This window comes from Athene cunicularia (genome assembly GCF_003259725.1).
Source record: "Athene cunicularia isolate RWA chromosome 5 unlocalized genomic scaffold, athCun1 chr5_part2, whole genome shotgun sequence".
In the NCBI taxonomy this organism is placed as follows: Eukaryota; Metazoa; Chordata; class Aves; order Strigiformes; family Strigidae; genus Athene; species Athene cunicularia.
Window position 1 is genome coordinate 957462 of NW_020799102.1, and position 27054 is coordinate 984515.

Below are 27054 nucleotides of genomic sequence, written 5' to 3' on the forward strand. Positions count from 1 at the left end.
GGCCGGCGGCACCGCGACCCCCGCCGCGGACGAGCCCCGAAGAGCTCGGGCTGGAGACTGACCTGACGCGGCGGTCGGCGGGGGAAGGAAGCGGTTTTACTTAGGAGAACTGCGGTATCTTTTTTTTTTTTTTCCTCCCCCGTTCTTCCTCAAAAGGGAATTCTGTGGCTTCGTTTTTTTCCTCACCAGGGCTAGCTTCTCCCTTTGAACCTGCATTGAATTCCTGCGCTATTTATGCCAGTCTGTTACCTATAAAAGGATATCGGTGTCCAAAATTCCTCAACTATTTACAGGATCAGATGGGAACAATATGAATTTAGAGGCTTTACTCGATTGTTTAAGTAAAAACAGTTTTGTTTAACGATGAGCATAAACTTATTTAAAAACATGTGAAAGGTAAATTGACTTGTTTACTATATTAAAATATTTTCCCAATATGAAAGTCTCTGTAATACAGTATGTTCTCTTTGGGTGTGGGAGGATGATTTGAGAGGCATGTTGGACAGGAAGGGCTCTCCGGGTAGCAGAAATGGTTTGCTAACTGTAATGGGCAGCTGTGGCATATAATGTTGATTCATTTGTCGTTGGTCTCCTTAGGTAGGTGGAGAAACCTCAGCGCAAGCCTAACTTCTGCTAATCCTGGCACCTAAACACTGGTGATGAGAAGAGCTTTGGTCTTCCTCGACAGAAGCCGGTGGAGCGGGTGCCGAGGGGCAGCTGCGGCGGTGGGTGGTGCAGTGTGTCCTGGCTTTTACACCTGTGCTTTTCCCTGCGTTGGGTGGCCGAGCCCACGCACCATCCTGGCACCTCGCTGGCTCTGGCACCCTGGAGCCAGTGGTGTCCGGAGGTCAGTCTGTGCCAGCCAGCTTGTGATGCACCTTGGGCAGGTTTTCCTCCTAGCTTAAGGTTTTCCTGCCCTGTAGTCTTCAGAAATGTTCTGTGCACAAAAAAAAAAAAAACCCAAAACCAAAAAAACAGGCCTGTAATGACTGTGGGATGTGGGCTGTCAACTAGGGAACTGCAAGACCTCTGTCATTGTAAGCGGCTGCTTTTCATATTGATGGTTTCAGTTGAGTGCCTTAACTGTAAGGCTGCCAGGCTGTTCTACGTCCCTTGAAATGATCTCTGGAGTTGAGATTCCCTATGCTGAGGGATGAAAACATGCTCGGATGTGGTGTACGTGTTTCAGTTGTGCAAATTGCGAAGGTTACTGTAAAATATGAGACGACTTTTTTTAAAGTTGGAGGGGAAATAGCTGTATCATACCTGGTGCTGCGTTAAGCCTGTGTTGTAAGCTGGGTGCTTTACAGCATCTGTTCAAGGTAGAAACCAGGAACGGAGGGTTTCCAGAAGGGAATCGGGCAAAAGGAGGGACGGAGTGGTTTGGGTGTGATCTCCCACCCTCCTTTTCTGGAGAGCACACAGGAAAGTCGGTATGTTGTTGATGTGCTAAAAAAGGTGGCTAGCTGATGGGAAGGAAAGAAAGATCATACTTAGTCATTTTAGCCAAAAAGCATGTGTGTGTGATTGTTGCCACCCTTCTGCAGAGCAGGTAGAAGAGCCGGTGAAGAAGCTGCAAGCCTGGAGCTGCCGCTCTAGCAGGAGGCTGCTGTGCTCCCCTGTTACCTCCTGAGCTGCTTCTAAACTCTTCCAGTCCATCAGCTGCAGCAGCAGGGCTGCTGCTGCCCTGGCAGCCATGCTGGATCCTGGCTTGGGCCAGGCAGTTGGCTGGGTTTAGCCCCGTGTTTGTCTGTTTTTGCAGGAGCGGGGGATTTTGTTCCCTTGGTTCTGCCTGCGGCGCCTGGGTACCCACCCGTTCATGGGGCTGCTGCACATGTGCAGCAGCTCTGGGCCCTGCTGTGGAGGGTGCTGCTTGTCTCAGTGGTGTGCGCCTCCAGTTGTAGGGGGAAAGGTTTCTGCAGCACTCTGAGGGAGGAATGAGTAAAAGAGAAACAAGCCAGGCTCATTGTTTGGTGCGCATTGAGTTTAGTCTTCGTTGGCTCTGGTACTAAATGCAGAACCAGTTGGGAAGCATCTCTGGGAGGGAGCTTGTGTTTAACTTTTAAAACCTTTGAAGATAAAAGCTGGGTGGAATGACACAGATACTGGGATTTCTCTGGTCCTGGCCTGCAGCTGAGAGCTGGTGAATCTGTAGTGGCTTTGATGGCCCATCCAGTGTATGCTGGATATACAGACTCCTGGCATTTTTCACTTTAAATACAATTGCTCTCAGAAGACTAATAGAGCCTGTGTTGAGCAGATGGAAGAGGAAGTGAATTGAATTAAATGGGCTGTGTGGCCCTCTTCCAACCTGTCATGTAACTGCGGAGAGATGCCTTGTGTTCAGGAGCAGGAACTACTTAAAACTTTTCACCTGGTTTGTGGTTTTGGTGGCACAGGATGGTTGGGACAATGACGTTCAGATATGCCTTATCAAAGGGAATCGACCCATTGCTGCGGGCTGCCTCCCTTTCTGGGGATAAAAATAGTTGATGAGCCAGGACGAAGGTGGTTGTGGCTGTCTCCATTCCTGTATGAAAGTGCAGGCTTGATGAGTTTCCAGACTGTTTTTGCATCTTCTCCTCTGCTGACAAATTGAGATTTAAGTGAAACGCTTCTATTTCCGTACCTCTTACAGCTGGCTTTGGAGCATCCTGTTACTTCACTGCTGTTGTACTCAAGGCAGGGAAGTTTTGGCCTGTAAAGACACAGAAGGATTGTGGGCTGCTGGCCTAATGGCCAGGGAACTTTTGTGATTTGAGCAGCCTTGTTTTCCAAAGCCCTTTTGGGTCCAGAGTCTTCAGCTAAAATCCCTCTTCCATCCTTTCTCAAGCCAGGAATTGTAGGCCTCGTTAGGAAAACAGGTTCCCCTTAAGAGATCCTGCTGTTGCCAGCTTGTGATGAGCCAGTCTTGGTGCTTGCTGCTCTCTTTGTGGCAGACTGTCCAAGAAATGGGGGACTAAGTGCACTTTGCAAATACTTCTAGTAACGGAAAAGTCTTGTCTGGACTGGTTTATAGGTGAAGCTAACTTTTACAAATTCAGAGTACTAGGAATTTCTGGGGAATTAGGTTGGCTGCAACAGATACCAGCTGGATTGTCATCTTGGACTGAAAATTTTTGCGTTATGTTGCCCATCATTGTGCTGAGACACTCATCTGCACCTGAACATAATTTTTTAGTGCCCTAAAATGGTGTGGTTTCTAGTCTCGGGAAAACCTGAGGTTTTAAAGGCATGTTATCTGTTGTATTACTTCAGCTCCAATTCAGCAATTCAGTCTTACCCTTCATTGCTCCTCAAAAAAAAAAAAATAAAAATTCAGTTCACTTAGTGTAATTGTATCAGGTGAGATAAGGCACAGGCTTTTGTGTTGCTTCCTAGATAGAAATCACTGTAACCTTGTGTTCGGTACTGTTATTTCCTTGGAATTGCTGGTGAGGGTTAAGTCCCTTTACACAAATGCTGTCCTGCATGTGACTCGCAAACAGAACCGTGTCGTGTCCCCAGTGTGTGCAGATCTGCCTGAAAGGGAGTTGTCTGAAAGTCAGTCTGGATGAAGATAATCAAAGACAAGTGAAATGTTGGGCCTTAGGCTCTTGGTTTTAGTGATATAAGGAAGTTAACAAGTCTCAAAATTTCAGCTTGTGGGATACTCCTGTAAAAGCATGATGGCTGTGAGAATAGGGATTAAATAGTGGCATCTGTGCTTCTGTTTTTTTTACCTCGGTTTCTTATTGATTAAACATGCTAATAATTTTACAATGCTACCTTTCCCTCCAAGCTTTGGGTCTCTTATCATTTTGGGTTGAGTTCCAGATTTTCCTCCTCTAAGAGCCTTTAAAAAATTGTGGCACAGAGATCACTCTATGTTTGTGCTTCAGGTACAACTTAGTTCTGAAACTCGGTGACAGAATGCATCATTGTCAAGTGTCAGGGAAAGGTAAATACCGTAGTAGCTTTCATTTCTGAATTCTTAACCACAGTAATCTCTTAGGAGGATGGAGAGAAGACCAGGTCATGTTCTGCTGTTCACTTCTGACTGAAAAGAGTCTCGTGAGGGAGGAATTGGACTTGTGAGAAAATTTCTGCCAATACTGCCTTGTCTAACTCTCACATGATGACTGTGACCCTCCAGCACTGTGTAATGCTGCCTCTGCTTAGATCCTTGCAGAGGGATTTGAACTGCAAGCTCTGAAATAATGGAAGTGCTCCCTAAAAGGAGGAATAATAAGTGAAGAATTATTAATGTGTCCCATCAAAGGTGTATCTAGAACAGAGGATGTTTTCTTCAACCTTCTTGGTTCCTTCCTTGCATATAATAGATGCCTCTTTATTGATGTAGAAAACAGCCTTCTGCCTGCACACGCTGGTCTTGCCCCATTTTGCTCAATTTGTTCCAGGAGAGTGCATTTGGTGTAGCTCACATGCAGAGGGACCAGAAGAAAGGGAAATAACTGGGAAAAAAGTCACTAGAGCATGTAATACGCTCCAGTAGCTGATTACATTTTTATCTTCCAAAGCTACCTCTTCCCCAAGCATGTTCTCTTGCAGCTTCCACTGATGTAATGTTTACCATCCTAATCCCAGGTTCCTGGGGCTGGGCTGTATTTCTGACAAGGTGGTGGTCTTTTTACTCCAGATCTTGGCTTAATTCACGAGTAGCTGAAAAGCAGTCTTGTGGTGTAGTGTTGATAACAAAGTCAGTGGCTGCTGCTGGGCATCAGGGATCTCCTTCAGAGGAGTCAAAACCGATCTCAGTGGGTCGCTCTGGAAAGGGTTGCGCACGGATGGGGGAGTGTTACTGATGGCTGGCTGCGAGTCCTGGAGGTGCTGGAGTGTGTGGAGAGGGGAGCGGTGTAAGAAACAATTGTACCCGAGCTGGAGCACAAAGCTGAGGAGGTGAAGCTTGACTTCTGGCTGTTCTGCGTGTCCTCAGAGGCAGTTTTGGGAGAGCCTCATCTCTGGTCGGTTGTCATGTTGCTGCACTAATCCGGTGTGATGGGAGACGTCTGTGGAATTCCTGGAGCGTTGGCTTTGCCTGCCAGTAGCTGCGGAGCCTGTGAACTGGCGGAGCTGCTGTTGTACCACCTCTCCAAGGGAAGGCAGCAGGCAGTGTTCTGAACTTCCCAGCAGTGCTGTACCCTGCTCCTGCTCTGTGCCTCTGACTTAAAAAGCTTTTCACATAACTTAAAAAGCACTAACCACTGTATTATGCACTTTAAATACAAAAATTTCTGACTAAATGCCAGTTTAGCTTCAGGCTCCTATGCCATTTGCAACCAATTTATCTGGAGGGGAACTGGTGCAGAAAATGAGTGAATTTCTGTTATTTCTGCTTCTAGACACTGCATAGGGCTTTACTTGGTGGTGGTCAGCGTGGATATGCTGCTGTAGGTACTGACTTGGTGAGATAGGGATGGAGAGTGGGAGCTGCTGGTGGGATCACATTGTTGCTTCCTGCTGTAATTGACTTGGTAAAGCTTTGGAAACAAGCATCTCCAACTTTATCCATATGTATTTTTGTCCTTGGTGTGGGTTTTTTTAAATTGATCTCTTTATACAAGAGCTGATGCACTAGTCTGGAATCAGTTTTGATAACAGATTTTAGCTACAGAGCTACCCTGTTGAGATTGATGGTCAGTTTTGCCAACTAGAATAGTGTCTAGTGGCAAGCTAGTTTTTCAGTTTAAAGAAAACGGTGTTCTGCCTGCAAATCACTGCTGTTTATCTGTTGTGTGGAAGAGCTAGAAGAGCTTTCACAAAATCCCTGAGCTACCAACCACTGCTGGGAGGAAACAGGCAACTCTTCAGGCGGATGAGTTTGCACCCTGCCAGCTGCCGCCACGATTGCTGGCAGGAGAACGCTGTGGCGGGGAGGCAGCTTGGCTGCCTCAGGAGGAGCCTGGTGTTAGGAGGGACTGCTGTCACTGCACTGAGCTCTGCAGGTGAGGTCGCTGAGAGAGCCCAAGCATTAGGTGCTTTCCTAAGAGGTAAGCAATCCGAATTGGAGCTGTTGCTCTGAAAAGCAGAGATTACTGGTTCAATTCAGAAAAACTGTGTGGGACTGAGAAACTCTAAGAAACTGGAACTTTTTCCTCATTACAACTTTTATTTCATATAAATAATCCTTCTACATCAGATTTTTCAGTCCTTTCTCTCACTGTAAAGAAGAAAGAGCTAGCCACAGGTTTCTGAAAAATTGCAATCCAGGCACCAACCAAAGTGCATTTGAGCAAAGTGTTAATAAGCATGAAAAAAAATTACACTTAGAACAGGCAGTATCTGTACAGTCCCATCCCTGCAGCTTGGTACAGACTCAGTCCTTCCTAGGCATTGGTAAATGCAAAGTTACTTGGATTTGCAGGAGAAAAAGGAGAGAATGGGGGAAGATTGATGGTTTTCCTTTCAGAAGGGAATCTAGGGCAAGAAGATGCAGCAACAACTGCAGTTGGGTTTATCTCTACAGCTCAGTGCTGGGCCAGGGGCACTGTTAAGTTTCTGGCTGCGTGTCCAACTGCTGCTGGGGTGCAACAGGCTTGTGATCTGAGACTGTTTCAGAGGGACTGTGAGGCAAGCCAGGTCCTGACCTGTGCTGGGGGATGACTGACTGGGCCAAGACTGAGGTCAGTGACGTGATGTAAAAAGTAATAATAAATTAAACAATTGTAAGCAGGTTTTTGAGCCAGTCAGATAAGGGAAATCAGCCTTTAATAGTGATGGACAATCTCCAGGACCTGGAGCAGTTTTACAATCTGGTTTTTATCTATCTGTTCTTTTATCTGTTGCAGAAATCCAAATAAACTCAGTCTGAGCTTTGGGGTGGTGAAGATGTTTCTACTGATAAAACATGAAAGCTGCACACTCTGTTTCTTGATAATACCTGGTCTGAAGCCAGTGAACTCTCCTGAATTTGGCATGGAGAGGAAATTCCCAGGCTTGTCCTTCATGAGATAGGTGATGTGGATCTAAGTTATGTGGAAAACCAAAATGTTTATCTGTGCAAATATTAGTTTATTAAACCAGCGTACAGTATTTCTGCCCACACGTGTCAACCTTATCACCAAGGCAGTCTGCCACTTTGGTTAACAAATGCATCCTGCAATGAAACCCAGTACACCTCTACACATACGTGTCTGCATGTATGTTTGTCCTACATCAAGTTTTAGAACAGTGCTTCAAGCTGAGGGCGATACTCTCTCTGCTCTGTCTTTCACAAGTCAGAAACTCTGGTGTTACTCCTTGTGCCTGCTTTCTCTGGAATTGGTAGCTGTATTTCAGCCAGGTCCTAGTTTGCTGTGAGTCCCATAGCTGCATGGAAGCCCAGGCAGCTGAGCTTCTTGCACATTTATGTCCATAAATACTCATCCAGATCCGTGGTTTGAAAGGTGTCTTTTAAGGCCAGGTCAGAATGTCTGCGTGGCAGGTTCCAGGGGAACTGCTGCACTCTTGTTCAAGCACAAGGCTATGAAAGGCACAACCGGGAAGGTGAAAGCAGTTGATAGGAAGCCTTAGACCTTCAGCTCCACTTTGGCCTGGGTCCTGGTGCTGACTCCTTTGTGCGTGTGGTGGAGAAGGAAGGTGGTGGCATTTGTGCTGTCCTTCTCCTGGCCCTGCTTGGCACATAGAGCTGCACATATCTCCGGTTACCGGAGCCTTCCTGGTCGTAGGAAGCGGGCAGGGTGTTTTGTGGGGCTGCAGACATACCTGCTCAAGCTAGCAGCCACCTTCCTTAGAAAAAAGCAGAGTGTTCCGAGGTGCGGGTTGGGCCGCTGCTCCTGCTGATGGGAGGAGGCTGGGGGTGGCGTGTGCTTCCCAAAAGCACCTGCACCCCGCAACCAAACTGAAGAACACTTGCTGCCCTTTGTGTCCTGCGGCCCACACCGCTACCGCACATCTCTGCCAACACTTCAACCACATACAAACCCCTAGTACGAGAGCTGCTCTCCACGCTATTTTTTCATCCACCTACTGAACTACAACATAACGCCTCTCACCCTGTCTCCTAATGCTCTGTCAGTTGCCTGCTCCCTGCCCAGCAGCGAGGGAGAGCTGGCACAGCCCCAGCTGTCCTCCCGGTGCAGCAGGGAAAACAGGTGCTGTGCCCAGAAACCTAAATCTTAACTTTAAACAGAATTAGTTATTAAATAAAATAAAGTGCATCCAGTAGACAATTCATTGGCTTGCCACACAGCTGCAATATCGGCAAAACAAATACAAAAGATTAAGTGATGGTGGGTTTTTTGTAGGCTGGGAGTGTGTGTAGCCTTCCCTGTGCTTCAGCATATGGGGAGGAAAGGGTGATGCCAAAACGGAGTGGGGATGGTGAGGGGGACCCCCATGTTGCAAATGGGTGCTGAAGGGCACAGGGCAGGTGCTGAAAGCTGATTTCATAGAAGGTAAAAGAGCGAGAACAAGCTTGTGCTCCTCTTCTCATCCACCGCCTTCAGCACTTTATCCTGTGAAAGGAGAGCAGAGACAGCAGGGGGATTATCAGTCTTTGGGGAACTGCTGAGCAGTAAATTAAAAATGTCTGCTGAGTTTGAGCCTGACCCTCCTGCAGGGCTGGGGCTGCTTGGGGGGCACTGCTGCAGCATAATCCAGGCACCTCCTGCCAGATCCGAGGGGAGCCGCGGGGCTGCGCGGCCCGGGGGTGAACTGAATGACAGTTTGGGATGACACATGCTCCCCGTCCTCCTCTGGGTCAGGTAAGTCTGCTTTACTTTCTCCTTTTGTTTCAAGAACAACAATCTTCTGTGTGTGCTTCTACAGCACCTGGCACAACAAGAGGAGGGGCTGGGTTTGGGCAGGGCTTTGTGGTCCTCTCCGGAAACATGGCTGAGGGGTGCAGCACTTGTACTCACTGTGGGCAGAAGGGGGTATCAGCTTTTCTCTAGTGAAAAAAACATCCCGTGAGTGGAGCCTGCTGTCCTTTAGCTGTCTCCAGACCCAGATATGTTGGTTTTAATTGGGAAAGGCAGACATTTATTTTTTTTTCCCCCCTCTAATTGCCAAATGCTTGGGTGCTGCTCAGCATTGCTGAGCTGGCATTTTCCTGCATTCATGTTTAAATCCATAACTGCCTTTTGCTGATGCAGATTTCAGTACTCAAAGCTCCCAAGAAAGGGCAGAGGGGCAATATAAAAGGAAAAACAGATTAAATGTCATGAAGGCAGAAGAGGTGATAGTAAGCTTGGCTCACATGAAAAGGAAACCTGTAAAGGAATCATTTAAGGTCACAGCCTCGGATATCTAATAAGGAACTGCACTGAAATCATGCCAGAGGTACTGAACCAATGCTGTATTCAGCTGAGAGAAGATCCTAAGATTGTTGCTGGAGACATTTTTCATTGTCCTCTGTGTGTGTAACGGATGGGATTGGCTATGTCCTGCTGCTGAGGGGTGCTCAGTGCTGCAGCGGCTCACTTTGGGATTATAATGCTGCTGGGAAGGGCCAGGAAGCAGCTTTTCAGAGTTGCATTTGGTGGTCCAAATATCATAAAATCTGTTTGACAAGTCTGAACTGACTCCAGAGCTAGCTCTGTTTATTGTTAATCTATTTTACTACTAATGGTTCCAAAAGTCTCTTTGACAGCCCTGTGTTATTAGTGCTGGTAAACAATTCTCTCATATTTCTGCAATATCCTTCCACTACAGACACCTTTCTGGGCATGAGAGAGTCTTTACAGCCAAGACACTGGTGGGCTTTAGAGTCATTATTTCTCTTAGCAATTAGACATAGTGATTAGCATTTCTCTCATTTCACACTGTATCCTCTTTTCCATGCATAACTCAAGGGTCAGCTAGAGATTTAGCAAGTTCTGCGCTGCCGTGGTTGCCGCAAATCCAGGCTCGGGTGAGCAACGGGCTGTGTGCTGCCTGGGGCTCTGCCACCCGCAGCGAGGGGTCGGTGCCAAGCTGCCCCCCGTGTGTCGCTGCCACTCGAGAGGATCAATGCAGATCACTGCTGAGCTCTCCCAGTTCCCAGCCTGACCAAGCTGGATGGGGGATGTCACTGGGATGGCTTTCACAGCCAAGCCAATTACAGTCCATTGTAGGACCTACTGGTTACATCTCATCTCATGGGGGTGGATCTATACGAAGTCCCTGAAAGCTGCAGCTGGATGTAGCTGATGAGGCCTGGCAATGTGGCCCTTCTTCCTGCAGCTGAGATTAGCACCAGCCATCCTCTGCTTGGGTTGGGAGACAGAATTTTGTTGGGTCTCTCGTGAGGCAGGTCCTGAGTTCCCAGTGGCAATTTTGTCCTTGGTGGACCACTCAGTGAAATACCACTTGGCAAACTCAGACATGATGTGTAAGGACCATCTGTTAGACATCATCATACCATATTTTCTCACTTAAGCTTTTTTTAAATGGATATATATCTGCTGTTCCAACATACACTGTAAGGCTGGAAAAAAGACCTGTGAGATGATGAGACATCTTCTGTGTAGTACAGGCCACTGGACACCCTGGAATTAATTCCCATTTGAATTAGAACTGATTTCTTTAAGGGGGAAAAAAAATCTTAATCCTATCTAGATCTGCCACTGGTAGAAAAACTATCACTGCAACCCTCAATGAGCTCAAATAGGTAAAGAGAGTCTTTGGTGGAGATTCCTGTTGGAGTGGTTTAAGATACCATCACTCCCTCCAGTCTATCTGTTCCTTCCCAACAGCAGAGCTGGCAGGAAGGGGGACAGGACTGTGCCCCTTGGCATGGCCAACCACTGCGTGGTGCGTTTAACCCCCTCTCACGTGGGGTTTACGACCCGTTAAGAGGGTTGATGCCATTGGCGGAGGTAGGGGCACGTGCTCCCTCCTGCCAGCTCTGGGGTAACAGCAACTGCAGGCTACAACAGCAGCTCTGTTTTCAGTGTTTAGCATGGCAACAGCTTGCCTGCCAGAGCCCTAAATTATGTTTGGGCTTGTTACACTTAGTAAGTAGCCATAAGGAAGTACAGGTGAGCCAACAACAAGCTTTGGCCCGTGACTCTCAGCGCATTAACAGCTTCTAATGGTTCCTTTTCCCCTCAAGTCACCCTGACAAACCTAGGAAGAGACAGAAGCTCTTGCAAGGTGCCAGAGATTTAGGAATAAAGAGCCTACACTTCCAGGCAAGATGTGTGCACCGATTCTTTTGGGTGTCAGTGAAAGCACCTGCTTTGACAGAGGTCACCAACTTTGAGAAGACCACACACAACTTTGTCCTCAAGTTCATCCTGTTGCCATCACAAGTGCCGTATCACCCAAGCCCTGCCAAAGCATGCTGCTCAGGCCCGCTGCCTGAGTGGTCCTTGCTTCAGCCATGGCGTGCTGCCAAGTCCTCTGTCTTCCAACAGGTAATAACCTTTTTCTAATTTTTCCATATTTATTCACAGGCTTCTTCAATACCTTGATTCTCAACCCAGCATTGTTTCCTGGCTTGAATGTTTCTTCTCCTTCGCTGGTGTTTACTACCTCACTATTTATGAAGGTCACAACTCCATCACTTTCTGCCTTTTCTCTGCTAGACTAGAGAACCATTCCCTGAACATCTCCAAAGTCCTTCCCTGTGTTTCTTCAGTCCACGCACATTTCTCTTGAACCATTCTCACATAATCCCTGTGTTTTCCAATGTTAACAGTATTTTCCCATGTTATGCCACAGAAAGGCTTTCCATCACTCCAGAAGCATGGAGGTAACTGTGGCAAGTCCTGTGTTAAACCACACAACTCCCTAATTCTACATGAGGACTAAACTATCCGCTTGGGTGGTACATGGTCTGGGAATCTGAAATGCCCATAGCATGATGGTGCTCGTACTTCTTCCTGCACCAACCTTTAGCACTGGTTTGCATCAGAAAGCTGACCTCTTCCGACCTCCTCAGTCCTGCAGCACACAGGCCCTGCCTGCCCCACTCCTGTTTACGTCAGCCAGAGCTGCAGGGTCAGATCCCTGGAGCTGCTCTGGAAATCTACCCCCAGCTGCATTTTCTCTAAAGATGTTAAGATTAATTTTCTCAAGAGAATTCAGGGAAAAGCTTCTGTGGTTTTTGTGTATCGTTTACTTCTCTGGGACTTGCTGGACATTCTCCAGGGATTCCAGTCCTGCACTTCGGGTAAATATTTATTCCTTGTTATTTGAAGCAAAGGATGAAAGCCCCACCACACTCTCTGCACAACATCTCCAACTGGTTTGAAGGTGCTGGTGATTTTTAGTGCCATAAATAGACATTAGCAGTGGAAGCTGCAAAACCCACATGGTGGCTGCTCGCTGCAAGAGCTGCTGCTCAGTGGAACTGGATTGAGCAGCAGCTGCAGTGGGAGCGAGCTCTGCACCCCATGTGCCCCACAGTGCAGGGAGCAGGGCAGGTGGAGAGCATGGTGTCATCGCTGATCACTGATGACTGCTGTTACAGACGCCTGCTGTGCTTTGGGACAGGCTGCATCTGTGACCAGAGGGCACATCCCTGGTGTCAGGTGAAGTGAGCTGGTACAGGATTTTCTACCAGACAGAAATTCTACAATATGAACTTTTTAATGGCATGATATTTATACGTTCCTTTTGGGGCTGTATTTTGCAAAATCACACCATCTCTTTCAATGCTGATTTTCCAAAAATTGCACCGTATCAAAACTGAATTACCAGTATTTAAAAACATAACATAAAAATTTTATGTTTTGAAAAGGTTTAATGAGGGCTCCAGTTTGGGGTTTATGAAATACAAAATGTTGGAGCAGACACGTTTCTGGTGCATGAATGGCATTTGTCAAATCTATTTTTCACAGGAAAAAAAAAAAAAATCTCACTGGGAAGTTACCTGCTACCTCCTGACAGGAAATTATTAACCAGTCTTGATAACCCATGACAATGCATCCCTCCAGATGCTTCTCCTTAAGGCTGGTCCTATCTCATGTGGGTCCTACTTACAATAATGGTTTTTGCTCTGAACATCCTGTCCTCCAAGACAGCAGTCATTCAGACTCTGTATAGTTTGGATTCTTGGCACAGTCTTTGATCATGTTTTCTCCCAGGCACTTCAGGGCATTCCCTGGTATAATTGTTACATGGACACAGAACGCAGGAAAGGTTTCCAGCTGGCCTGGGTTTACCAAGCTGCTCAGTACCTCCTGGAGACTTTGCATAACAACAACCCATTCCCCTTGCCACAGGAACTCCTTCATCCACTGCTGCAGTGGGACAATCTTGTCACTGTGTCAGCCTGACAGGTCAGCGCAGTTGGGCACCGACATCTGCGATTCTGTGTAAGCATCAGCTAGCACAAACTCTACCAGCCCCACAGCCTCTGGATGGGATTATGGGCCATTCACTCAGGACTACCTGTCCCTTTGAGATTATATTCAAGTGATGAGAGGAAGAAAATAATTAAGGTGGTTTGGGCACCTGATTTCATGGTACTAGGCACAAAAGGAATAAATAAATTTTTAATTTTGCCTTCTATCAAAAAAGTGCAGCTCTTTGTTTAATGCTTGATCTTACTGCTCTTTCAGCTTCCTGAATGATGCTTTTTTCCTGGTTCTTGCTAAATCTATCTCTGCCTGATAATACTGCACTTTTTATTAGATGGGCTGAAAAAGGCAGAATCGTTGGCCTGCCACATACAGTTACGTCCTTGAAAGACTCCAGTGAAGGCAGCGACATCTCCCTCCGGGACGGCCACACCTATTAAGTCCCTCTGTGGGCCACAGGCAAGGGCTTTGCTGGAGGCAGATTTCCTGTGGGACAATCCTTGCCCTAAAGCATCATCTGGAGTCAGCTGCAGGCATCAGGCTCAGAAAGCCAAAAAACCAAACAGGAAAACCCTGCCAGGGATTGAAACACACCTCAAACAGGGGCAATCCTGAGGGACCTGGTTCCAAAGAATTGCTGTAAAATAACACTTCAGGGAGAATTACATGAAGATAAAGTAGAGCTCTGCAGCTTTTTATATATACAGTGCTCTAAAACTGATCTGTCTGTAGAGCACTAGGAAGCAGAAGCCCAGGGAGAAGGGAAGTGGCTGCTACCAGCCGGTGGTTATTTCTGCCTGCCATCTGTGTCATTATGCAGCCTGTCATGTTGATTTGGGAACTTCAAAGCTACGGCAGGAATAGACACGAGACCTTTTTGCTCCAAACACACTGACAACTTAACCGACTTGAGCCAAATGAGCTTTCGCTTTTTTAGTTGTTGTTGTTGTTGTTGTCATTGTTGCTGTTTTGTTGCTCCTAGGAGCCCTGCTGTCAAGCTGCGCAGATGAGCTGTTGTGAGCTAGTGCTAGAGAAATCCAGGTCTTGCATTTTTTTTTGTCTGCCAAGGGATGTTCCTGACAAATTGGACATAGGGAGCAGTTAAAGGCAGATCACTCTCTTTTTTCTCTTGGCTCTTCTCCCCACTACAAATAAATCATGGCAGAATTCACTCTGCAAATGATCTGGTTTGGGAAAGCCAACACTGATAGTGGCCTGTCACTGGTGCAAAGGGAGGGGTCAGATTGCTTTGTGGTGACTTCAGCAGACAGGAGGTGACAGCAATGCCCTGGAACACCATTAAAGCCTAACAGCCAAGCAGCACTCATGCACTCATTCTCTAAATGCTCTTGCAGTTGATGGAATGAAAAATACCCAAAACCCACTGCTGAGATGGGGGAAACTGGCTCACAGTGCCAGCGAGAAAGTTCGAGGCTTCAGAGGGAAGGGCAAGAAACCTTCAGATGAAACAATCACAGGCCATTTTATCTTCGCTGTGAATTAGCGACTCTGATTGCTCTAAGGGTTATAAAGAATGAGAATGCATTCTCCCGGTGTAAGATTTGATGGAGCTGCACCTGTTCCTGTGATCCTGACATGGGTCAGAACAGCTGCTTTTGGTTAAAGGCTGCCTGTCCCCACAGGACCTGCCATCCGTATCCTGCACGGAGCTCGCCTGAAATCTGAAGCATCTCCTAAATTACAGGAAATTTCAAAACCAGAAAGTATCTTGATTTACTTTGTCTGCATCAAAAGGTGGTATCTGATGCTGAGTGCATAGTTTAGGCACACCTGGAAACTCAAATTGTTTGGAAAAGAAGGGAAAATGAGGCAGGAACTTGCTCTCTTGTGGACCGGGTGAAGGAGAACGAGTGTTGCAGCGAGGAAGGAGATAGATGGAAGGCAGGCAGGATGACTTCATGGGACACCAGTTCACCCCTCATTTTTCCCATGGCATTATTACACTTGGTGTTTCCCAAGCAATAAATATTTTCAGAGTGCAATACTGGTCTTGAGTTCCAGCTTAACCAAGCAGATGCACAAGTGCTTAAGTGCAAACACCAGGTTAAGTCAGCCTCTTCTACAAGACATAAGGCTATGTTTATAATTAAGCCTGCTGTAATGAATTCAGTGAGGCGTGATGAAGGCAAGAGCCACGCTCAAGGGCCCTATTACTAAACCATAGAAATCTTCATTGCTGAGATGAAAATGGGCTACTGTAACTTATTGTTTCCTCTTAAGTCAGAATTAAACTTATCCTGAGTGAGAAAAGTAACCATTAATTCCTTCATCCTGTACTTTGGGGGGGATTTTTGGTAGATTGGAGAGGCATGGCCTGGACAGTAAACCCCTGCTATGTGCATCCAGGTATTTCTTAACATTTTCCTAAAAGCTGTTTGAATTAATTTCCCTCACTTGAAGGAATTTTAGTTCAAGCACAGAACCAGCTCCTGCTGGTTCTTGATGTTTTGTCTTTTTCAAATAGCTGTAACGCTTGCGCTTCTCCATGCCTTTTGAATGGTATTGGATTATAGTGAAAGTCTCTTTGTTAGCAGCTTAACCACTTCAGCCCTAAGCTCATTTGTACCTCTGGGACGAATACTAAGCAATAACTGGCGACAAGCTGCTGGCCAGGGTCTGAAGAAAAGCCTGGGAAAGGCACTTGGTAGGGGCTATCTGCCTGCCTAGCTTTGAGCAGCTCATTGCGTGAAGTGCCTACTTAGGGCATAGAGCCGCTGCCTCTACTTAAAGGATAGAGCCAGGAGTATCCTGAGAGCAATTCATGTGTTAGACAAGCTGGATTGCATTCTGGAAGTGCTCACCTCTCTCCTTTGAGGAGAAATGAAGCCCAGATCTTAAATCAGGTGCCTCTGTGCTCAGCCTGAGTTAGGTGGAGTGAATTGCAACCTTACTGCCTAAGCTGGGGGTGGAATCACATCCTGACTTTCTGCTCTGACCTCGCACCCATGAGTCCGATATCCTGGTCTCTGTGTGGCATTGCCTGGAAAAAACATGTCTTGCAAAAGTAACTGCTGAAAAGCCCCTACACGCTCTCCTTGCCCCCTCCTCCACATTTCTACCTTATGGGTGAGAGTGTTAACGGGCAACAAACACACCGGGGAGGGGGGTCAGGAACTCACCTTCTGTCTCAGGCAAGCCGGTACAATCTTTGCTAGTTGAGAATCTCCCCACTGTCTTTGTCCTGACAATCCTCAGGCTGGTCCCCTTCCCTGGACTGTGACTTTGCTGCGTCCTGCTCAGACACAACAGTCTTGTCAGAGCTGGCTTTCCTTGGGGGCAAAGGCTCTCCTCTGTGTTCAGTGCCTTCAGCATCTTCACCTCCTCTCAGTGCAAGCGTCTCCCCCTGAAGAGCAGGGTTTTGGGTCACTTCCTCCCCTCTTTTTCTCACCAGCTGTCCTTGACCTGCATCCAGTCTGTCTCCTGCTGTGTCCAGCTTTCCTCCGTGGCTGTTGGAAGAGTCCTCACTGGACTCCTGCTCTGAAGCTGTGTTTTTCTCTAAGCCAGCTCCATCTGAATTCAGGGGCAATGCCAAGGTCTCCTGGCTGCCATGCCTGGTGGCTTGCACAGTGCCTGGAAGGCTGCTCTGTGCAGCAGTGCTGTCGGTGATCTCCTTCTCCCGGGCAGTGTCAGCACTGCCAGGCTTCTGGCTGGCATCTTCCCCAGTGCCCTCCTTGCTTGGCTTGGGCCCTGGCTCCAAGTCACCCGTGCTGGCCACAGACGCCTCCACGCTGAAGCCCTTTGCTCCTCTCCGCTCCTCCTTCTGGCCATTGTGGGCAGACTGGACCTTCCCACTTCGTAGCCTTTGTGATGAGGAGGCCCCATGATCTTGGAGGCTTGGCTGTTTCACCTTCTCCTCTAGCTCAGCCGTGCAGTTCTCTTCCACCCCCTCCTCACCTCTGCTCTTCCGCTTGTCCATACCAAGGCTCCTCTGAGAAAAGAAGGAGATATTTAGCTCAGCTTATTAAAACACCAGTATATGGTTTTCCTTGCCTGTGATGGTTCTCAAAACTTGAGGAAAAAATTGCAAAGGCAATTAAAGGACATAAAAGGAGGTAGGTGGAGAAGTGCTCAGGAACCAGAATAAGTGGGGTGGTTGTGCTGACAGAGGGTAGTGCCAGCAGTGAAGTTGCTCTCACATGGTGCCATCTGGGGCGTGCTAATGAGGAATGCCTTTCCCAACACAGAGGGCTCCCAGCTCTGCACTGGCTGAGAGCCTCCAACTTGCCTGTTGGTGCATGTTTTGAGAAAACTCAGCAGCCAGCCTTGAACTCCTGAACTCACCTGGCCATCAAAGTCATCCTTCAGAAAAGACATGTCCTCGCCTTCTTTTGCATCCCATCTGTCAAGAAAAAAAAATACCAGAATTTAGGCCTTCAAGTTCTTCTATGGCAAAGCCACTCTCCCTGGGCCTGACACCTGGGTAGGAATTTCTCCCAGTGCCATGCATTCCTTGTCTGAGCCCCTGACCAGGCAAGGAGAGATGAAGGCAGCAGACAGAATTGGTCCAGTTCCTCTTGGCACCTGCAAAGCACTCAGCTCATCCAGAGAGCTCATCTGAGACCACTAAATCTTAATGATCTGGTTGTTAGAATTCTAAATGTAATGAAAATGTAAAATCCAATTGCCAGAACAGACAGTTGTCATTAGACTAATAAGATACACAGTTTGCTTATGCTGGTGTCTGCCACAGTCTTGTTCTCTTGTCCTGCTTGCTTGGCAGTGCCCAAGTGTCCCAGATCTCCACAGCAGGAGACACGGGGGGAGACAGTGAAGGATAAAATTGCTTTGAAGCAGTTTGGGAGACCAGAGATGTGGACATGTGCAAGCAGACTGCAAGAATTCCCATAAGGATCAGACTGAAGGCCCAGCTGGCCCAGGCTCTCTTCCCCTCTCAGCATCACTAGCAGAGGCTTAGGGTAGAGTTTGGAAAGTGGGTGAATGTGTTTAATGCCTCCCCGGTACCCTACCCAGCACCCAGAAATGTGCAGCTCTGGGATTTCCTGAGCCTGAGATGGTATCTCTCTGTCGAGTCATGCTCAGTAGACAGTCTCTTCCAAGGATTTGTGTAAGTGCATTTTGACCACACAATAAATTTGCAGCAGCTACAACATCCTGTGTCAGAGGGCCACAGCTTAGAGGCTGCATGACAAACTGCTTGTTTTTGCTTGTTTGAAGTTGTGAACGTGAATATAAATCTGAATTTGTCCATGCAGTGTTGCTGGGCAGAGAGGGGTCTTACCTTCTTAACGCGTGCCTGGTGAGTTGTATCTCACACAAACATTTTATATGTATACACATATATAATATACACATATTTCTCTCTGCCCCATACCCTTAAAATACAACATGTGCAAAGGTGTGTGAAATTTAATTCTTCTCTATGCAGACTCTGCTGGGCTTACTGGCCTCTTCATTTGGCAAATTTGGGCCAAGATACAAAAAATGAAAACGTGCACTGAAGTGACTGCAGTCAAGCACTTCCAGAGGCAAATGTGTTAGTGACCCCACATGCCCTTGTGAAAACTGTGGGAATTACATCATCGGCTCCACCACACCAGCATGCTAAACCACTTCACGCTCTCTTTTTATCTGGTGAAGTCCTTCGGGCAGGAGCGAACAGCCTTTGCGAGCACCTCAAGGCTTTCTCAGAGTGTAGAGCTGGGTCCCATGTCCTTAACCAGACGGAAGGCAAAGCTGCTTGGCACAGTCCTGTGGGGCTGGGACTGAGCCAGCACCCAGACCACAGCTGGGGAGGTCTTGTCTCCAATACTAGGTAGGTCCCTGTCACCGGCTGAGCCAGCTCCAACCACAAAGGGCCCCTTTTTGCAGAAGCAGCCCCACCATTGGGGTTGTATTTTCAGCAGTGCCCTGCAAGAGCTCTGCAGGTCAGGCCCTATGGGCAGAGCCCATCATGCGTAGCCAGATGCGTTCCGGATCAGTGTGGGCTACCCTCGCCGCCAGTTCCACTCTGCGCTCAGCATCGGTCTGGTGAGGCTGAGGAATGCTCTCCCCAGACAAGTATCTAAACAGAGTAAAACCTTGCTGACTGCAGGTCTCTGCCTCTCCCTGCTCCATCTACCACTGCATGAGCCAGCCCAGAACAGACCACCCCCATAGGTCTAAAGATAGCCCACACTAGTTAGACAGCAATTTTAAAATATTCAGCATCTCCACCTGAGACGGTCCTCCTCTCCATCATTACCACTAACACACTGGAGTATTATTAATCAGTAACAGGCACTGAAGATGCTCAGCACACTCCCTAGCATGGGTAGTGCTGTCCCTGATAGATGCTTATGTGGGAGCTTGGCTCCCTGTTCTCTGTGGGGTAAGGTGCTGAGGGAAGTCACCACCAGATGCTCCAAGGGGGTCTTGCTGCTGCTCTTGGGTTGCCTGGACTGAAGCAGGAGAGGAGTCTGAGTGCTAAAGGGCGGACAGGAGTGAAGGCAAGGCATATTCAGCACATCAACGGCTCCCTGAGCTGAGGTTTGAAATGAGAGGAAAAGCCTCAGGAATGCCTCTTCCCAAAGAGCAGCAGTGGAGCACAGGATGCTCTTCCAGCTTCAGAGACAAGATTACATGAGCAGAGTCACAGGATCCCTTCTAGATCAACAGAGGACACAGAGGATGCAGTGGAGAGGAGATAAGAAAAATGAACATCCATGAGGTGAGATGATGGGCAGAAGGAGAGCTATTCTGAAGTGATACTGCCAGGATGGACCAGTTGGGTGGTGCTGAGGGAGATGTCCACGCTGCAGCAAAAAAATGTTTGGGTTCCGCATTTCCCCTGATTTTCCTGGGTCCACGGGTGAAGACAAGGACTTTATGGCAGGACTCCATGTTCCAGCTACTCACATCAGTGGTATTTAAGATACTTCTTTGTAGTTTTAAATGGACCATGATTTTTCCATCCTGGTAGCTGATAAATATGAAGTACAGCAAATGAGAACAAAAAATTAAATTGTGATACCTCCTGACCCCATTCCTAATGGAGGATGCTCAGGGAGGAGTATGATGTATTGTTTCACTGTGAGATTAAAATGAGAAAAAATAAAAAGAACAAGAATAAAAAATGTCTCTGTGGAGACAATAGTAGATAAGATTTTATAATTTCATCAGCAAGAGAATTTAGACATTTAAACAGGATTCTAGCACTAGCTATTCGGGGCCTTAAAGCCTTTAAATGGATATGAACAATATCCTGTTTGAACCCAGCAGCCCTAGAGGAGTCAGACGCACTAAAAAGCCTCTGAGCCTCTCACTGGGTACTAGAAAACACCTTCTCAGTCTGTTGTGAGACAAGAAACAGGCTGTGGAAGCCCATGACAACAAGCCAGGCCTCCTCTCTGCGACATCCTCCCTGAAGTGCAGCCTCTGGGGCTCCCACAGCACTAAACCTGTGTGTGATCTGCCCGGGTGACCAGGTCTGACTCTGATGTGCTTCAAGCAGGCGTATCCAAGGCACAAGGGATCTTCAGTCTGCTGGACCCACTGCGTAAATCTGCTGCTAACGGGGGGGGGAGGTGAGAAAGCAGGGGAATAATAATGTATTACTGCAGCAGGTAGAAGTGCTGACACCCTGACGTAGCCCTTCTTGGTTTGAAACAATGCCAGCTGGCCTGGCTGCCAGCAGAGAGAAGGCTGCCTCAGCGACCTGCCCAGGCTCTGGAGCAGACGGGCAAATCAAGACCATGGCAGGAAGACATTCTGAGGGCCACTAATGAGGGGCAGCCTCATGAGATGTCATCGAACAGCACTTTGAGCTGGCCAGCCAGACGCTCTGAGGCTGTACAAAACATCACATCCCAGCCCAATGTTAGTTCTTTGAGTTTCTGCCATAAGACAGCTAGCCAAGGCATTCCTTCTAGGCATGGCTCAGAGCTCAGCATAGAAGGAAAAAGAAGTAGCTTAAGACCCTGTTAGGATTTCTGGAAACTAGTCAACATCTGCTTGTCACAGGCACACTCTGGGGCACAAGTCAACCTTTGCCGAGGAGGAGAGATGGCGAGCATGGAGTGGTCGGGCTCTCATCTCTTCCCCTGGGCCTGACCAGGGCAGAGATGGAGCCTGAGGCAGGACCTGAGTGCAGGCGACTGACCCACGGGCCGTGGCATCAGAGTGTGATCCAACCGCCTGCTCTGCCTATAAAAGGGAAGCAACAAACTCTTTGTCCATTCCAAGAAGCTGCTCAAAATCAACACTGCCCATTTAGCCCAAAACTGCTGTGTTATTTTAGGAAAGCTGGATTCTGTAAGAAGTGCTATCTTTTAGAAAGGATGATAGCCTAAAGTCAGGTCGTTTGTGGCTGTTTAAAATCCTACAACCAGTGTGGGGGTAGTAGTGTCTGCCCAAGAGCTACCCGTACTCTAACTTCTTACATATAGTATCAGGTGAATGTATTTTTTTATTTTGTTTCTCTCCTCCAGTGCAGCTGTTGAAGTAATTCCTGTACATAAATTTTCTTTCTCTGTCTCTCTCTGTCCACGTCCCTGTGCCCAGTTTTTAGTTTTTCCCTCACTGCCTTGCAGCCTGTCCCTTTTTAAATTTTATTGTTATCTTCCTCTGTGCAACTCCCTGTCATTGTTTTGTTTCTTCCCTCTCTGCCTTGTGGCCCATTACTTTTTAAATTTTGTTTCTGCTTCTCTCTCTCTGACCAGCTTCCTGTCCTTTTTTTATTATCACAAATAACCAGATCTCAGCGGCAAACCTCAGCTGTGGAGCCACGCTTACTCCTGAGAGTAGTTGTTGAGGTCTGGGAGTTTGGTCTGGCCCTGACAGGTCAGCATCTTCAGGCGGGGCAGAACTGTGTGTAATTGCTGCATCTTTCCTAGTTTTGAACAGCAGTGTCCAGCCTGCAATCTGAAGCCTTCTAAGGTATTTACAGAAAGAAGAGAAAGCAAATCTACTGGTGTGCTCATCCCTCTGGGAACAGCTGCAGTCCCCCTGTGCTGCAATCAGCAGCGAGGGGAGAGCGAGCCCCAGCACAGCTCGTGAGCTTTTCTTTCCCAAGTACATTTTACTGGGGATGGAGCACTCGGGAAGGCACAGAACATAATTTACAAACTAACAGGATTATTTGCATGCTGTTGATCCTACTCTTCATCAGTTCATGAGAATTACATTTAATTTTAAAACAGGCCTTAGAGAGTCAGAAAATAACCCATCTTTATGCTGTAGGTAACTTCCCAGTCCACAGCATAACCAGCTGAGGGTTACGACTGCTCAGGTGCTTCTCCTCAAAGCGCAGCCACTGGAAACAAAAGCAACATTCTAAGATTTTCAGGTTTAATGCAGTGCCAGGCCCTGCATGTTAGACCTGCCACAGAGCAGAGCCCCGCACACACAGATCCTGCCCAACACTCCTCATTGCAGCCAAGTCACCACAAGCAGGAGCTGACCTCCAACTAATTAATTTCTTCTGGGAAATGCTGCGAGGGTCCCCATGAAGCACGTACCTCTTTATGCAGCTGTTTAACTGCACGGTCATAACTGACCTGGATGGCTGAAACCTGCTAACGTTAAATGCTACCAGAATGGTTTTGTGTCTGGGTAAATGAAGAGGCTTGGGGTATGTAATCAACTCTTCATCCTTTTGTTGCCCGCTAAAGGGCATGGCAGGGCTGCGAAGACGATCACTGTTATTAAACCGTCAGTGTGGCTCCAGGAAACTGGAGACTGTGCTGAAATTTAATTATGGAGAGCAGCAGGGGAGGGGCCCCCTGGGAGGATGTGGGCGAACCTGTAAAATGCACTTAGTTTTGCTGATATTCTGAAATTACTTCTGTGCAAATTACTGTCTGCTGTGTGCTGCCCACAGCTGGCAGGAGCAGGCCACTTCCCTCCTCACCAGGTTAGGGATCTTTAAGAGTGGTTTAAGAAGGAAAGACATCTGTACCACAGTATCAATCCTAAGTACTATTGGTTCAGTTGGAAACTATTTTTGGGGGTGGCTCCTCCCTACTAGCAGTGCCTGGAGGTCAGATAAGCTGTGTTCAAAAGCTTGCTGGGGCACGTGCCAGCACTCCCCAAAGCTGGTCAGAGTAACTCTGACCCCCCCGGGCTGTGCTGTGGAGCTGATGCAGTGGGTCAGGACAGTGATGACGCACCCCACAAGTACCACAAACCCTACTAAGTGAAGTCCTGCCAGACATGGTCCCAGCCATTGTGAACTCATCTGAACAGCTGCCACTGTGGAACAATAATTTTTTTTTTTTCTGTCCTTCTTCACAACCAGGCAAGGAATGAGACCTGGGTGTATCACAACCACTAGATTACAGCACTGCTGCTGCCTCCTCCTCACCTTCTGGCTCTGCCAGTCAGCCTGTCCTTTCCTTTGGCTCGGCTGCTCACAGCAGGCACTGCTTTCGGGCCAGGATCGCTCACATTCACTCCATGGTGTCCTCCACCTAGAAGACAGGTTGGAAATGCCGTGCAAGAGCAGGCAGAACCAGCTGATGGACCACCGAAGGGGCCGGCATCCTTGTATTGCTGGAAAGTGCCTCTGGGGGGGAAGCCTCTGAAGCTGTGCGCATACCATATGTATATTTTCTAAAGTAATAAATACAAATTGAGAATTTAGGGGTGTTTCTTCTGCACTTTTTATTCCAAATTCCAATTATAACTTTAAATCTCATTCTTTGGATACAGTCTTCCTCGTGCTTTCTCAGAAGGGCTGTTCTTGCTCTCCCTTGTCACACAGCACGGACCGTATGACAGAGCTGCGAGAGCAGCCACACGGTATGATCCCCAAAGGCACTCCAAGACCACAGCAGCACCCGGAGAGAACTCTCTCCATGAGGGCGTATCGGAGGGGCCAACGCAACCGCGTCGTGTGGTGGACTCACCTCTCCCGTCGGGAGGGAAGGACCTGTGCTGGAATTTCCTTGCGTTTCTTCCCCCTGAAAGGACAGAGCAAAGCATGCACAGAAGTGAGCGAGGTTCTGTCATGGACATGCAGCAGAAAGCCTGATGTTCACATAGGGTGTCAGAAGGGAAAGCTTTGTTCTGCCAGTCCATCTCCTGAGAAACAGGAGTTGTGATGGACTTATGCTAGTAAAGAAGCCAGCATGTGCCACAGGGATCAGAGATGATGTGCTCTGGAATAGGATTGCCTCTCAAACTAGTGTTTGGGAAAGGAGGCCATACTGAACCTCCGTATTGTGCCGTACAAGGTTACAGAAGCCACTGCTCTCCCTGGGAAGGTAAAAAGCACTAGCACCCAGACGCGCAAATCCCATCCCCTGAGCACTCTGCAAAGCAGAGAGGGCTGAGACCCCAACACTGCGCTCAGAGGCATTTGCCCAGGAAAGCAGAGTTTTACAACCGACAGCCACGACAGCTGCTGGCACTGGGATTCACACGATCAGCATTCACTAGCATCAGGACAGAGTCTAGGTGTCCCTTGCCAACCTTTCTTATTGCTGGGATTATCCAAGGCTGGCTCCCCATCCTTAACAAAGTCCTCTTCAAACCTGCAGGTTAAAAACAGGCATTGTCAGACCTGACCGTTCTCCTCCAGTGTGCAAAAGCATGGGCAGGAGACCTCGAGACAATGCAGGCTCCAGCCTTCGGCCCTTCTGCACCTGCCCACTGGCAAGTATGTGCAGGTTTATCAGCAGGAGCTGAAACTGCATGCACTAGCCAGGAGAAATGAGGCTGTGAGGCAATTCTACCCCAAAGGAGAACCTCTAAAACCTTTACATCAGCACCCATATGTATATATTTAATTCTATGAACATCCATGAAGCCTATAGATGCCTGTAGTGTAGCTGTACCACACTCAACTGCAGCCTCCCAAGCTTCCAGAGTCTGGAGTAGCTTCAGGATTTGTCAGATCAGACTCATTTGGTTGATTTCTAATCCTACTTGATTTGTATTATGGCTTTTCTCTTAAAAATTGGTATACATGAGAACAGATCAGAGCTGTCCTGCCAGCAACACTGAGAACCCACTTAAGTCAATTCACCTCTAATTATTGGGGTCTCAGTGACTGAAAATCTATGTATTTAGTCCCATTCCTCAGCCAAAAGACTGACCCACCTGTCTGCCCTGTCCATGCTCTTTTATCAGCAAACCTGTGTAAGATTCCCTAACTCCACCACCTCTCAAAACCTTATCCTGCTGCAGGTGCCAAGTCATCCTCCAAAGCTTTCTAGCTGCTGTGACCAGTTGAACAAGCACAGTCAGAGGGACAGTGTTTAAAGCAGCAAAGTGTCAGACCCCATTAAGAGCTCTCCTGTATTGCTGTCCCCAGCACCTCCCCACATTACTGAGGTAAGCCCTTTGAAGCGATCCCCCCACACCGCAGTGCCTGAACGGGCTCTGTTTATGAGGTGTGGAGGATTTAGGCTTGTTGGCCTGTCCTGTGATTGAAAAAGAGAAAAAAGCAGGGCAGTGAGAAAACCTGCGGACTAGCAATGCAAGTTTGCCCACCCCTGTTTCTAGAAGAGCACCTGCACCCTCCTGCCATTGGATTTGCCCACATGGAGGTGGAGATGATCCTCCAGATACAGACTGAGCATTGACTGATGCTGCCCTCCCTCCCACAGTCCAAGTCCTGGTGGGACCAGAGGTAGGAAATCTTTGTCAGCACACAGGATCTCCTATCAGGACATAATCTGACCTCACGTCAGAAAGAAAATACAAGAATCACTCTGATACCTGGTCCCACTGACAGACATGGTCAGGAGGAGAAAGAGACAGCAGTGTGGATTTGGTCAGGGAGAGGCATGTGACAGCATGGGATTCAGTCAGCAAGAAATATCTGCACAAGATCTCATCACTGGCTTTCCATGGCCTGCTGCAGACAAACCACCCCAGGACAGTGGATGACCTACATGTGCTCTGACTTCTCCACATCCCAAGCCCGTCGCCACTCGCCCTTCGCATTCTTGTGACGTGCCAGTCGCTCCAGGTCGATCTGATCTCGCTCCCTCTTCCAGCGGATGTACTCCGAGCGCTCCCGTCCAGTCATGGGGAAACTCAGCTCCCCAGGGTTCTTCTGGCCTGACTTCCCACCATCCTAGTGCAGGCAGAAGAGCTCCTCATTAGTAAAAATCTCTGAAACAGCTGCTTTCAGTGTACTTTGTACTGTCACCGCCAGAAATGCTCAGTAATACTTGAAAACAACTTGGAGCAAGATCGGCTTCTCTCTCTAAAGCAACATGCACACAGAGGGGCTCTGCTTTACCCATCATCTAAATGTACTGGTCCCAGGGCTGGCTGACGTTATGGAGAGGAAAACTGAGGCAGGAGGAAGTTACACAGCTTGCTTCGAGTCATGTTGTAAACCCACAGCCAAACATTCCCTCCCAGGGATATTCAACAACAATAATGAAAATCTGTGGCAATGCATTTCTGAAAAGTTGTTTCACTTCATCCAGACTGTATGAAGTGTGTTACATTTCAAAGGATTAAAATTGCTTCTACCAAAACCCCTGAATTTTGCCATCTGGGTACTTTCCTGTTGCCTTAATGAGATGGGGCTTCACTGCTGTTTCCCTAACCTGAACCACAGTGTTTCTCTGGCTCCTGTAGCAGTTCTGACCTCCTGATCTGTGAAGCAGCTGCCATAAGATGTAGTTTTTCATTCTAGATAGTCAGTACCTGATTACAAACTTTTAAAGCATGCCCCTGTAATTCTGTGTGCAAATGGCCACAGGATTGATTTGCCCCATTTGTACTTGCAGTCACTTCAACTGTGCAGGCATAAATTAGACAGTGGCTTTCACCCACAGTGTTCCTGCTCACCTCAAGATTTTAAAACCAAACGTTCTTAATTTTTCCAGGAAGAGGCATTTTGCTA

At 47.8% G+C, this 27054-nt stretch overlaps 1 protein-coding gene across 2 annotated transcripts in view; it reads right to left on the reverse strand.

Moving 5' to 3' along the window:
• Positions 1 to 5521: 5521 nt before the first annotated feature.
• The window catches only part of CCDC9B (coiled-coil domain containing 9B), a 49825-nt gene continuing 28292 nt past the window's right edge, over positions 5522 to 27054 (reverse strand). Inside the window, exons 8-14 of one of the 2 annotated variants that reach the window (XM_026850261.1) lie at positions 26087 to 26271; positions 24660 to 24721; positions 24095 to 24148; positions 23551 to 23656; positions 17532 to 17589; positions 16370 to 17178; positions 5522 to 8456 (exon numbers count right to left, since the gene is read on the reverse strand). In XM_026850261.1, coding sequence (XP_026706062.1) covers positions 16402 to 17178; positions 17532 to 17589; positions 23551 to 23656; positions 24095 to 24148; positions 24660 to 24721; positions 26087 to 26271 — 1242 coding nt within the window. In that variant the 3' untranslated portion in view covers positions 5522 to 8456; positions 16370 to 16401. The remainder of the gene's footprint in view (positions 8457 to 16369; positions 17179 to 17531; positions 17590 to 23550; positions 23657 to 24094; positions 24149 to 24659; positions 24722 to 26086; positions 26272 to 27054) is intronic. The other variant, XM_026850262.1, reaches the window with a different exon arrangement.